We start from the raw sequence: 13,659 nt of genomic DNA, 5'->3' as shown, positions 1-13,659 counted from the left end.
GTTGGGTGAGATCGGTGGTTTAGTTACATCAGAACCACCCGGAGAGCTTAGAAATACAGAATCACTGGGTCTGGGAAGGATCCTGGGAATCTGCATTTTCTTTTGAACCACCTTAACCAAACTATCGACCGTTTGCAGATAACTGAAGGAAGTATAAAACAGAGAGTGACTTGCAGATGCATTTGAATGAGGATTCTGCTTAGTGCCCCGCAGATCCTAGCTGCCCTTGGGGTCCTGTAGGGGCATCTCCCTTCCTGGCCCTCCCCTTTCCCACCTGTTGGGGTCCTGTTCTTCCCGAACCCCAGGACGGCCCCAAAGACATCCTCATCTTGGACCCCAAAGCTTTGCCTTCGCTTAGCTTAAGTTCCCCCCAAAGCAGATCCTGAGACGTGGACTTGGGTACAGGTTGTTTATTTGGGAGGTGGTCCCAGGAAGTACAGTGAGGCAGACAAGGGATAAAAGCCAATAAAAATGTGCAGTGAGAGAAGACTGAGGAGGGAGTGACTCATTCTGTGGCAGAGAAGAGAGGGGGATGGTGGGGGGAGGGAGAGAGACTGGCAACGGCCTGAAAAATGTGTCAAGAAACAGATTTTGAAGGACCTTAAATGTCCAGCTAAATTTGAATTTTCATCTAGAGGTGATATAAGGCCAACAGAAGCTGTTTTTCCTTGGGAAGCGTGATAGAGCATGTCCTGCTCACTAGGCACCCACATCCCACCCCTGGAGTCATTCCATCCCCAGGTGGAGTCAGGTGATGTGTGCTCCTTTTCTCTCTCTTGTCCGTGTGTCTGGAGACAAAGGATGTGGAAATGATGGGCTACCAAGATAGAGGCAGCTTTGGGGAGGGCCTGTCTAGCGCTGGGCTGTGTCACGAGAGAGAAACAGACCCTTGTGTCGAGCCATTGTGACCCGAGGGCTTGCTTGTTGCTGTAACTTGGCCTATTCTATGCTGATTAATACAAGAAGGCATTGCGAAAGCAGTAAGCTTGGATGCGGCACTCAACACCTTTCCTTCTCCACCATCCTCTGACAATGGCATTGAGATCTCAACTTTATAGACATAGAACTGAAGAGCAGAAAAGTGAGGGGATTCACCTGATGTCAACACAGCTGGCAGGTGACAGAACAGGGGCTCACACCCAGCTCTGTCTGATTCCAAAACTTTTTCACTGCATAGGATTCCTCAATGTCTGGCATGAGCACCACTGACAGAAAGCAAGACAATTTCGGTGATATGTGGAAGAAAAAGTTAAGTTTAATTAGTTTTGAATTTATTTGAAGGCATATTGGAGTAAGTATGTAATCGGTACATCAAACCAGTGATTTCATGGCCGTTGTTTCAAATAAGAAAGAGGAGAAATTTTTGTCCAAAAGTGAGTTGGTTTAATGTTAGAAAGATTAATTAAAAAAATAGTAAAGGTATATGTGGATCCAGCAAACGGTGATGATGGTTTGGAAGGACTAAGGAGACAGGCAGCGCTGGACTGCGTTGCATCGAGAGATACCCAGGTTTGCTCTTCAGGAAAAGAACTGAGCTTGGGGCACAGGAGGGGGAGTCCTGTGTGCTTTCGCCTGACCCACACTCTGCCCAGGGACCTCTCAATGGATCACAAACGCTCTCTCTTGGATAAAACACTAAAGTCTTTAAGTTTCTGGAAACCCGAGGTGTGTGAAAACAAGGAGAGGGAACAGGGGGAGCCCTTCACGGCTGCCTGTCTGTCTCGGGAGCGGCCTTGATGAAGGCCCCTCAACGCGGTTTTTCTCCTTGGCTAATACCGGACACACTGTTCCCGATTTTGATTCCTGGGGTAAAATGTTTCACATTTTAAAAACACAAATATTTATTTTCTTTCCTCAATGTATATACTCAACTTCCAGGTCTCCTCCCCACCAAGCCCCCACTCCCACTATGGAATGTTAAAGCTGCCCCTTTGGGGGGAACCCATCTCTGTTCCCGAAAACTTACCTGTAGCATGTTTCTGTGGCTCTGCTAATGAGCGAAGTGACACAGAAAAGGCGCTTCTGTTCTTCTGAGGAGCCCATAGACCTGCCATTCAGAGACAGAGCTGAAAGAGCTGTTTCATGGGCCCGGCTGCTGCCCCGGCCAAGAGGGCTTTGTACCCTGAGCTCCGGACACAGCTCTGTCCACTGGGGAGAAGGGTGGTGGGCTAGGAGACTCCAGCTCACGTTCTCCTCGTCCACCTTCAGCAGGGGAGTGGGGGGCGGGCACCGTGCCTCTCTCGCCATTGGTCACCATCACCTACCCCAGCCTGACCTTTGATGGTTAACATGGAAATGGACCCAGTTCGTCATTACTTCCTTCTTTTAATTCATTTCTTCATTTGCTCACCAGATACCCTGTGATAGGCACCAAGCTGGGTCTGGGGGGTTCACTGGTGATGAGACAGACAAGCCCCCTGCTGGGAGGGAGCTGACATCCTCTGGGGCAAGGGTGGGGGTGGGGGCCAGGCACCACATTCATAACACAATTTGGGGAAGTGATAAGGGCCACAATGACTACACCCTGCGGCATCTCTGGAGAAGAGAATTAGACTTTCAAGTTGCAGAGAAGAAAAGAAATCCATTTCAACTGGTTTTTGGAACTGGGGAGGGCTGTGAATTGTGAAAAAATGAAACGAAAATGGGAAAAGTCAGAGGGAAATGCTTTTAACTTCCTTGTTCTCTAAATAGGGGCAAAGGGGAATGAGACCTGATTTCTAAGCTTGGCTCTACCCCTAAACAGGCTGGGTGGCTTCAGGCAAGTCACGAACCCCTCTGGGCCTCAGTTTCCTCATCTGACAAATGGGCTAATATAGTTGGATCTGCTGACCTCACCGGTTTGTCGGGGGAACAAAGGAGAGAGAGTGATAGAGCGAGTGACTGTGCCGGGTCACACGTGGAAGGGATTGTTATCATCATCACCGCTGAAGATTGTGACAATATTTGTTGGATCAGCTGTGCCCAGCAATCACTTTTTAAAAAGCATCTGTACACTTCCTTTTATTGAGGTATAATTTATACAGAGTGAAGTCACAGGTCTTAAGTATTAGCGATTATACCCCCCAAAAGATGATAATCCTTCAGTCTCCAATCTCCACTTCCGTCCTCTCATCGACTCCTCACATGGTTCCAGTGAGGCAGGCAAGCCAAGAGCTACCATTCCCTTATCATCTTGTATGGCAACAAGCTGAGGCTCAGAGAGGCTAAGTCACCAGCTCCAGGTCACCCAGCTGGTGAGCAGCAGAAGTGAATTTGCACGTGGTTCTCTCATATGGCCCAGCCCATGCTCTCTCTGCTCTATCCCATCAACTACTGGACCCAGATGCAATGGTGGGGACCCTTCCTGGTTATACTCCTTTACTTACAAGCCTTATTTTTGCCTCCTCTGTGCAGACCCTGGGCTGGTCCCAGATGCAGAGATGAATCAATCAGACACTTACCCACTCATGGATGAAATGGTCAAGGCACAGAAGCACAGGGAGGGGGTCCTAACCCCAGGGGAGTTAGGGGAGAGGTGGGCATGGAGGAAGCCCCTCCACTAAGCTTTACCCGTGCAAGCAGGGTGGCTGAGAATACCGGCTTGGGGCCCTTTCCTGGCACTGACACTGAGCTGCACTTTAGACAAGTTACTTCAAAACTGTTTTTCAGTTCCTCACCTGGGAAGTGGGAGTAATAATATTGGTTGCCTCACAGGGCTGTCAAGAGAATTCAGTGAGATGGTTCATATAAGTCTGCTCTTCCAATCAACCCCTCCCGGCGTTGATTGGAAGAGCAGACTTATATGAACCCAATTTCCAGAAGAGGAATCTGAGGCACAGAGAGGTGAAGTAACCTGCCTACAGTCACACAGGCAGTACAAAGCCAACCCAAGTCACCTGGCTCCTAAGTCTGACTTTTCAACCATCTTCCCTACTGCCCCTCACATACTAGGGGCTCGGGTACATGTCCGCCCCGATATGACCTTGCAAGATGGTTAGGCAGAGAGTGATCGGGAGGAAAGGGCATTATGGGTAGATGGTCCTGCGTATACAAAGGCTCGAGGAGAGCTCAGAATCCAGGCGCGGCTGGAAAGCAGGGCGTGTGTGGAGAGGCAGCGGACGGCCGTGGCTGGAGACGGGGAGACTGGGGTTGGAATGGTAGGGGCGGGAAAAGCCTGGCTGCGGGATGAGGGTGCGGGCAGTGCTGGGGCGCGAGGCCGTTGGACTCAGGTCTCCCTGGGCATGGACTGGCAACTTCGGGCCAGCGCAGGCTCCGGGCCCTGGAGGAGCCACCCTCCACCCACCCGAGATTTCCTGGATTCCAGCTGCAGCTCCTGCAGGCAAAGGAGCCCTTGTGGTCAGAGGGGCCTCCGGAGCCCAGGCCCGGCGGCTCCCTCCCTCCCTGGCACACACACCTCCATTCAGCCAGACCCCGCCCCCCGAAGGGGGCCTCCCCACGTCAGTGGGGGGCCGTCTGGGCAGGCAGTGAGCTTGATAAGGCCCCCACTGGTCCCCACCACTGTGCCGATCCTGCCTGTGCTGCCAGAACCATGAGGGTACTCTGTGGCCCCTGCCTCGTGCTCTACGGCCTGCTGCTTCTCCAGGTCCCATGCATACCTGGCCTCGCGCCCCTGTCCAGAGGTGAGGGGGCCCATGTGAGGCGGGGGACACCGGGCACTGAGACAGACAGAGGCTAAGTGGGATCCAGGATGGGGAGAGGGGCAGGGAGGCAGGGGTGGCCTGCAGGCTGACCCAGGAGCAGCCAGAGATGGCGACAGTCACAAGGGCTAGCGCAGGGTGACCCTGTCTGTTCTTTCCAGGGACATGAGTGGGGTTCTCTGAGCCTCTCTCTGGGCTTTGCAGCTCCCAGGCTGTCCTCAGGGACCACGCAAACTGCAGGGCCCTCGGTCTTCTGGGTCACCGAGGGCAGACGCTACCCAGAGAGCCTGCTGACATCTGGGGCTGCACCAGGCCCAGGGCTGAGCTCACGGCTCTCCAATGAGTGCGGATGTGGGGGTGGCCAAGACGACATTCCCCCTTCCACCAGCCCTTCCAGCAGATTCCCGATTGGCCTCCCCATGAGCTGTACCCCTCTGAGTTTCAGCCTTGGACACAGAATCCTAGAATGCCCAACTCCTCCTGTACAGATGGGGAAAAAGAGGCCAGAGAGGAGAGGCCCCGTCTAAGACCACAGAGCGAGAAAGCCTCAGAGCCTCTGGGCTCCTGATCCACTGCCAGTTCCCTCACCCTCTCTGGGCCTCAGTTTACCCATTTGTAGCCTCAGCTAGGGGGGACTGGGGAGCCAGCTGCAAGGTGATTTCTGAGGTCCCTTGAGGACCTCTGATGCCCGGGCCTAGGGCACTGTGGCTGGGGGCTGGGACAGTCCCGCACACCTTGCCTTTCCTGATTCTTCTTCCTGCATCCCTGTTTGGGAGCGGCTCAGACTCAGTGTGGGACGGAGGGGGCGGGCCTTTGTACTAAGTCCCACCAGGCTGCAGGTCCAGGCCAGTGATAACATCAGGCATCAGGCCTATTCTTCCCTCCAGACAGATGAGAAAAGTGAAGCTTCAAAGGTGCAATGATCTGCCCAGGGCCACAGAGTGGCTGAGCTGGCCTTCGGACCCCTGTCTACCTCCCTCGGGCTCTGTGTACCACCCAGCACATGGTGCTGCCTCCCAGGCTGTCTGGGAAGACATCGCTCCTCGGGGGTGTGTCTTGGGGGCCCGCTTGGTCAGGCTGCCAAGGTGGCCACTAGGAACTCCTGCCTTTTCTCCTGCTCTTGGACACCAGCTGGCAGATCGACGCAAACTGGGTCCACTTTGCTGATTTGATTTAATGCTCAGATGAAAGAGGCCATGTTGACAGGTACTGCGTTTGCCTTCAAGGCTGTGTCCACCCGAGGGCCCACCCTCAGGGCCCCCCTGCCCAGCCAGGGGAAAGATCTGCCCCTTGTTTGCGGTAGCCACTCTGGGCTGAAACCTGAGACATGAAGGCTGTCTTCTCCTTTGCTGCCCCCTGAACACCCTGCGTGCCCAGCCCTGTGCTGGCACCCTACGTGCCCTTTTGCTTGTCCTCAAAGGATCCCGTAAGGAAGGGACCACCTGCTCATTGTACAGAAAGGAAACTGAGGCTCAGAGAGGTGAGGGTGCCATTTGAACCTCTGTCTTTCCCACGGGCTGAGCAACCTCTGGCAAGTTGCTTGCTCCAGTGTCCCCACGCTGATGATAGGACCCAGCCAGCCTGGTTCATGTCTGGTCTACTCTGCCTGAGGCCTCAGGTCCAGACCTAAGTAGCTGCTGGTGCTCCGCTCCTTTGTCTTGAGTGTCTCTGGTCCATCCTCCTGACTTTTGCCGCCTCCCAGGGCACCTCTGCCGGACCCGGCCCATAGACCTGGTGTTCGTCGTCGACAGCTCACGCAGCGTGCGGCCAGTGGAGTTTGAGAAGGTGAAGGTGTTCCTGTCCCAGGTCATCGAGTCACTGGACGTGGGGCCCAATGCCACCCGCGTGGGCGTGGTCAACTACGCCAGCTCCGTGAAGCAGGAGTTCCCGCTGCGGGCCCACGGTTCCAAGGCCATGCTGCTGCAGGCCGTGCGCCGCATCCAGCCGCTGTCCACGGGCACCATGACGGGCCTGGCCATCCAGTTCGCCATCACCAAGGCCTTAAGCGATGCTGAGGGTGGTCGCCCCAGCTCGCCGGACATCAGCAAGGTGGGGAGTCACGGGAATGTGGCAGCATGTGACAGTGAAGAGCTAGGTTTTCAGTGCCAGGAGCCTAGGCCTCTGGAGGGGAAGAGATTGTGCAAAGCTGCTCCCCAGGGGCCCCAGAGTAATGATATTAAAAATAATGCTGCCCCTTCCGGGCTTCTTACCATGAATCGTCTCATGGGGGCCTCACCACACCCCCTTTATCCAGATGAAAGAAGAGGGGCTCAGGAAGGTGATCTGTGACTCATGGAGCTGCATTTCTAACCCAGGCCTGTCAGGTCACCAAGACCCAACCCAAGGGGTTGGGCATCTGGGCCAGGGGTGGGGACTCAGGAATCAGAAGCAGACCCAGGTCAGAAGGAGAAAAGCAGCTAAAGGGGCTGGATACCGAGTCTCAGCCTCCAGCAGAGCTGTGAGGACCCAACTTCAGGGCAGGCTCAGGCAGGGGGTGATGAGGGCCAGGCTCAGCACCAGGGTCCCCTCCTGTTGCCCTTTCTGGGGTACAGCACACAGGGGCCTTGTGGGAGGGGAAGTGTTTTCCTCTTAGGAAAGGGCAGGTAGTATCTTGGGGAATGGAGGGAGAAAAGGCAGCATCTTCCTTCATTCCTTGGGCATCAATGTGGGAACAGCCTCCTTCCCAGGGCATACGGGACAAAATGTCCAGACCGGAGGAAAAACTGCCATTCCGTGGCCTCTGCCTCCCTCTGGTGGCCAAAGCGTAGAACTGTACGGTGTTGAGCACAGGTTTGGCCCGGCTGTCAGAGGCCCTCGTTTGACAGGGGAGACGAGGCTCTGCCCTCAGGCGGTCATGCCCGAGGGCGGAGACACCCAGGGGCCATAGTCAGATGAGAGAACAGCTTGGCCACGTCTCTCAGTCAGAGAAAACCTGTTGCCTCCTCCGCTATCCAGGTTCTTTTCCCTAGGCCCAAACCCTGGTGTTGGTGAGGGGCCAGATCCACCTGCTGCCGACTAGCTGTGTGACCTGGGCTAGCCACTCCGCCCTTCTGGATCAACCTCCTTTTATGCCAACCATCCTGGGGGTTTACTGGAGGGCCAAGCGGCCCACCCAGCGCGGGGAGGGAGGCCGGGTCCTCACACACGCCCCCCGTGTGTATCGCAGGTGGTCATCGTGGTGACGGACGGGAGGCCCCAGGACAGCGTGCTGGACGTGTCTGCGCGGGCCCGGGCCAGTGGCATCGAGCTGTTCGCCATCGGCGTAGGCCGCGTGGACAAGGCCACGCTGCAGCAGATCGCCAGCGAGCCGCAGGACGAGCACGTCGACTACGTGGAGAGCTACAGCGTCATCGAGAAGCTGTCCAAGAAGTTCCAAGAGGCCTTCTGCTGTGCGCAGGGCGGGGGATGGACCAGGCTGGGAGTGGTGCTGGGGGAGTGAGGTGGGGGGGGAGGCGGGTACCGGTGTCTGGGCGGGGCCAGAAAAGGGACGTGGCTGAGAGCGGCAGCGTGGGGGCGGGGCCTGGGCTGGAGGTGCCCTATACGGGGGCAGGGACTGAGATAGAGCCAACATCGGGGGCGGGGCCAGGGCTCAGAGCCGCCTGATCTGGGGGCTGTCCCCTGCCTGGGGTTAAGGGAGTTGGGGAAAGGCGATACCAGAAAGAAGTCCTTTTCGTGGTAGAGTACTGGCAGGGACCAAGGAGGGGCCAGAAGCCAGTAAGGGGAGGGCCTAAAAAAACCTGTGCTATTTGGACGGGGGGGAGTGTGTGTGTGGGGGGGGGTGGAGGGGGTGGGGGTGTGTGGGGTGTGTGGGGTATTGGCGTGCCAGAGTCTTCTGCGATGTGGAAGGGTCTGAGGGGCCTGGGCATTGGGCAGGAGAAAGTTCAGAGTCTTTTGCAGACGAGAGGTGGGCCTGTGGGGGGTCTTTGGCATGGGACTAGTCAGAAGGTGAGTAGGAGGAGGCGGGGCCGGTGCAAGGACTTTTCCCCATTCGGGAAGCGGGCCTAGGAAGAGCATGAACCTGACTGTGAGAATTCGAGGCAGTAATGCACAGTACAATGCTCAATATGTGGTATCTAACAAGTATTTGTTGAGCATCTTCTATGTGCTGTGTTCACTGCTGCATGTGTTTTTCTAGACACTTGGAATACAAGAGTGAACAAAGGGGATTAAAGGCCCCGCCCCTTTGGCCTATACATTTTTAGCAGGAAGTTTTAGTTTATTATCAGCAATATCACCTTCTCTGGGGATGTCAGCACTGCTGCAGTGATTCTGGCCCTGGGCTGAGGGTCTGGGACCCCATCCAATCGGGGCCCTCAGTTTCCCTGGGCGTGTTGAGGGGCCATCCTTGCTGAGATGTCCGAGGCCCTGTGACCATGAGATTCTGAGTCTCCTCTTGTCCCCACAGTGGTGTCAGACCTGTGTGCCACAGGCGACCACGACTGTGAGCAGGTGTGCCTCAGCTCCCCGGGCTCCTACACCTGCGCCTGCCGCGAGGGCTTCACCCTGAACAGTGATGGCAAGACCTGCAATGGTCAGTGGGCTGGACACAGGCAAGCCTGGGGAGGGTGGCGGGCAGGGGATGGGGCCTTGGCCCCTCCCCAGGAAGCCCACCTGAGCCTCTCTGTACTTGGCCTCTGGACCAATCTGCAATAGGTGCCTTCTAGAGTTTGGTGTCAGCAGTTCTCTTCTCACTACTGTCCCTCTTTCTGTCACAGTGGGTGGTAGGTTTAGTATGGTGGAAGGAGTTACATAGTCTTGAGTTCACATCTTGGTGCCACTACTTCTGAGCTGTGTGATTTAACAGCTTTTAGAGCTTCGGGTTTCAATGCTGTAAAATGGGGGCCAGGAACTTAGACTTCGCAGAGGAAGTTTTGAGGACCAAATGGGATGATCCTCCACGCAGATCTTGGGTGTGGTGGGTACCCAGCCAGTGGCTGGGATGAATGACTATGAACTTAAGCATCATTTCCCTGCCTTCCAGTCTGCAGCGGTGGAGGTGGCAGTTCGGCTACTGACCTGGTTTTCCTCATTGATGGATCCAAGAGTGTGCGGCCAGAGAACTTTGAGCTGGTGAAGAAGTTCATCAACCAGATTGTGGACACGCTGGATGTGTCGGACAAGCTGGCCCAAGTGGGGCTGGTGCAGTACTCAAGCTCTGTGCGCCAGGAGTTCCCGCTGGGCCGCTTCCATACCAAGAAGGACATCAAGGCAGCCGTGCGGAACATGTCCTACATGGAGAAGGGCACCATGACCGGGGCTGCCCTCAAGTACCTCATCGACAATTCCTTCAGTGTGTCCAGCGGGGCCAGGCCTGGTGCCCAGAAGGTGGGCATTGTCTTCACTGATGGTCGGAGCCAGGACTACATTAATGATGCTGCCAAGAAAGCCAAGGACCTTGGTAGGTGCTGTCTGGACCCTGAACACCACCAGTGGCCAGGGGTACACATGGAACAGCTCAACTATAGTTTATCTTATGTCTGTTCTGATGAGTGCCCTAAACCCAGATTCAGTGTGAATGAGGAGGAATTGGTTTGTCTAGCTCTTTCTTATACTGATGAGAAAACTGAGGTCCCAGAAAAGTAAGTGGCTGGCTTGATGGTCCTTTGGTAGGTGGGGCTTGGAACTTTTCTAGTTGAATGTTCCCAAGAACATACCAACTGTTGGCAGGCAACCCCACTTTGGGACAAGCCTGAGTTTTATCACCTATTAAATGAGAATAATAATAACCACCAAATGGATGGTTATGAGGGTTACATGAGATTGCAAAGTTCCCAGTACAGTCAGTACAAGTCTGATATATGGTAGAAGCTCAGCAAATGTTGATTTCCTCAATCATTGTACCTGCAATTCCAGCATCTGCCACCAGGAGGTGTCTGCTGTTGATTGCCTGAGGATTCCCCAGGAGGCTCAGCTATGGTTGCCTGTCCCCATGGCCACTGCTACTCATCTTGTTCCTCTTGGCAGGCTTTAAGATGTTTGCTGTGGGTGTGGGCAACGCTGTGGAGGATGAGCTGAGGGAAATTGCCTCGGAGCCCGTGGCAGAGCACTATTTCTACACGGCTGACTTCAAGACCATCAACCAGATTGGCAAGAAGTTGCAAAAGAAGATCTGCGTGGGTGAGTGAGGCCAAAAACTGTGTTGATGGGAGGAGCAGGTGGGGCTCTGGGAGGGGTGTGTGTGTGTGTGTGTGTGTGTGTGTGTGTGTAACCATCCTGGACTGGATGTGGGTGGGGAAAATGGGAGCTGGGGTGGCACCATGAGTTGGCAGAATCAGGAGGAAGGCTGGCCAGTCAGACTGCAACAGCCAGCAACTGTATATTGAATGCTCTTACACATGTGGCACTCTTCTCAGTGCTCTCCAAATATGAATCATTTAATCCTATTTGGTAGGAATATTGTTATCTCCATTTTACAGACAGGAAATCCAAGGTCAGAGGGGTGGAACCACTTAATAACTGGAGGAGCCAGGATTTGAACCGTGCTTCCTCCCCTGATCCTCCCTGGTGACCTTGCCAGCTGGTTCCCAGTGGTAAAGAGTATGGATTCCAGAGCCAGACACGCCTGGGTTTGCATGTTTGTTCTGACACTAACTAGCTGTTGGCCATGGGCAAGTTGTTTTCCTTCTCAAGTTCTTCATTTGTAAAATGGGGTTAATGACTTCAACCCCAAAGAATCGGGGTGAGGAGTCACCAAGATGACCTAGAGGCCCCTGATGACAGTGTCCTATGCATAGTAGGTGACCAGCGTGGGGATGCTAATACCGGAGTTCTTTATCAGGGCTTTGAGGGAGCAGGAAGACATTCAGGGGTCGCCCCCTCCATCATTCCTAGGAGCTCTGTCTTAAGAATTTCACGTGTCTCTCTGCCTTCTCGCATCTCCTAGGCCCCACACTCCCCCAAGACACCCTAGTCCTGGCCCTGGGCAGTGACCATCTGCCTTCCCGGCAGGCAACCGCTCACCATCCTCTTTCTCTTTCCCCACTTTCTGTCCACCCCAGAGGAAGACCTGTGTGCCTGCGAGTCCATCGTGAAATTCCAGACCAAAGTGGAGGGGCTGCTGCAGGCCCTGACCAGGAAGCATATCCTTTCCCAGAGGCTGCTGCAGGGAGGGGGAGGGGGAGGGGGGAGGGGAGGGGGAGGGGGAGGGGGGAGGGGAGGGGGAGGGGGAGGGAAGGGCCCTGTGGGGAGAGGAGAAAGCTGTGCCCCTTGTGTGGTGTGATCGGGCAGGCTTTTCCTTGCCTGCCTCCTGCTGAAGACGGGCTGGATCCTGGCCAGGTAGGCTGGCCCCGGCTTTGATACTGACCCTGCCATAGCAAAGGCAGGAACCAAGCTCTAGACTGGACACACACAGAGTCCTGGACACGCTCAGGAAAACATGGTGCCCATGGACCTCCAGTGCTCAAGCTCTCGGTGACATGACTACCCACCAGTTTCCACTCAGATGGGGCTGGACCCCTCACAGCTCCCCTGGTTCAGGCAGGACTAGGTGGGGACCCAGCAGGCCTAAACCTGCAACTGGACAGGGCTGGGCTTTCCGGGCTCACTGTAACTGCTTGCTTGTTTTTGGAAAGCACCATTCTGAGGGCTGTGGATGGATAAGTTTCGACACTGGGGAGAACACACGCTATGAGGGGGAAGTGAGAGAAAGTCCTGGAAAGGGGGCCCGGAGTGCAGGTGCCACCCCGTCACTGCCCTGCTCTGGCCAACCTGCACATCTCCTTAACTCCCAGTCCACTGGAAGCTGTGAGTAAGCGGCTGGCCATCCTGGAGAACAGAATCGTCTAAGGCTACCTGTCCCCCACGACCTCTCCATCTCCCTGCCCCCAGTGCAGCTCACAGAGCCCAGTGTGTGTCCCCTAGAGCCTGAGTTTAGTCTAGCTTTGCCATTTCAGCGAGGGGGGGCTTGGGAAGGGTGGGGCCCTGGGGTGGCACCGGGTCTCTCCCTCTCCCACCCTGCAAGCCTGCGGGGAGTGCGTGTTTGAGTGTGTGTGCAGGGAGCGTGTGCATGTTTGGGAGTGTGTGTATGAGTGTGTGTGTGTGTGTGCCTGAGGCTGGGTGTGTGTCTGAGAGCATGAGTGAGAACACAGGGGTGAGTGTGGGAGGAACTGCGTTTGCATTTTTTTAATCTAAAGCTTAATATATTCCCATATTTTTTAGTTCACCCTTTCTTGACTGAGAGTGCTGTAATCTCTTTTCTGATTTCTCTATTCCCCTTCGAAAAACCATTAAATGTGACTTAACTTAAGCACTGAATGGGGCCAGTGGCAGTGTGGTTATTTGGGGAGCAGGAAGAAGGACCGTGAGGGTGGTGGGTGATGGGGATGGTCGCAGGATGGCAACAGTGGTGGTAACAGGGATGACGGCCACTGCTCCCAACCTGGCTCACGTTTGTTCTGCCTTTTCAGTTACAAATTCTTTGATGAGGTCTCATTTCATCCTCCTAGCACCCTTACCCAGAACAGACTTGAGTTGTCCCCATTTTACAGATGGGAAAGCTGAGTTCCTGAGTGATAAGATGACTTGCTCAGCAGTGAGTCAGTTGGAGAGACAGGGCTTGAATCCAGGACTGTGAGACATCAAAAGAAAAAGGCACCAGATAGGGCCATCCACCATTCATTCATTCATTCATTCGTTCATGCAGACAGCAAACACAGAGCACGTGCCCTGTGTCAGGCGATGGGGAGATGGTGGCCTATGGGACAGATACTCTCCCATTTCTTAAGGAACTTCAGTTGAGCAGGGCGCCCTATCACCCTCAACCCAGCTGGAGGAAAAGAGAGATGGTTTGGATTGTACCAGGACCCCTGGGGTGAGTGTGTGTGTGCATGCACGATGAGGTTGGTGAGGAGCCTGGGCTGGCCCATCGCCCCCTGCCCGGCCCCTCACCCCCTTGGAGTCTTCTCTGTTGCTTCCTGGTGCGTCAGCAGCCTCGGTCCCACCCCCAACACAGACAGCTGCAGCCCCTGCCTCAAGGACAGCGCAAAGAAAGTCTTTGACCCCCATGTCCCCCTGACCCTGTCCC

The 13,659-nt window shown here is 55.1% G+C and overlaps 1 protein-coding gene across 1 annotated transcript; it reads left to right on the top strand.

Moving 5' to 3' along the window:
• The first annotated feature begins 4,485 nt into the window (after positions 1-4,485).
• MATN1 (matrilin 1) lies at positions 4,486-12,523 on the top strand. Its single transcript, XM_036871985.1, has 8 exons — positions 4,486-4,619; positions 6,340-6,686; positions 7,804-8,026; positions 9,043-9,168; positions 9,619-10,035; positions 10,602-10,754; positions 11,636-11,716; positions 12,373-12,523. Exons 1-8 carry the CDS (start codon positions 4,529-4,531, stop codon positions 12,420-12,422), a joined length of 1,488 nt encoding a protein of 495 aa, XP_036727880.1. The 5' UTR covers positions 4,486-4,528; the 3' UTR covers positions 12,423-12,523.
• The last annotated feature ends 1,136 nt before the right edge of the window (positions 12,524-13,659 follow it).

This window comes from Balaenoptera musculus, chromosome 1 (genome assembly GCF_009873245.2).
Source record: "Balaenoptera musculus isolate JJ_BM4_2016_0621 chromosome 1, mBalMus1.pri.v3, whole genome shotgun sequence".
Taxonomy (NCBI): Eukaryota; Metazoa; Chordata; class Mammalia; order Artiodactyla; family Balaenopteridae; genus Balaenoptera; species Balaenoptera musculus.
This window is presented reverse-complemented; position numbering and strand designations above follow the sequence as displayed.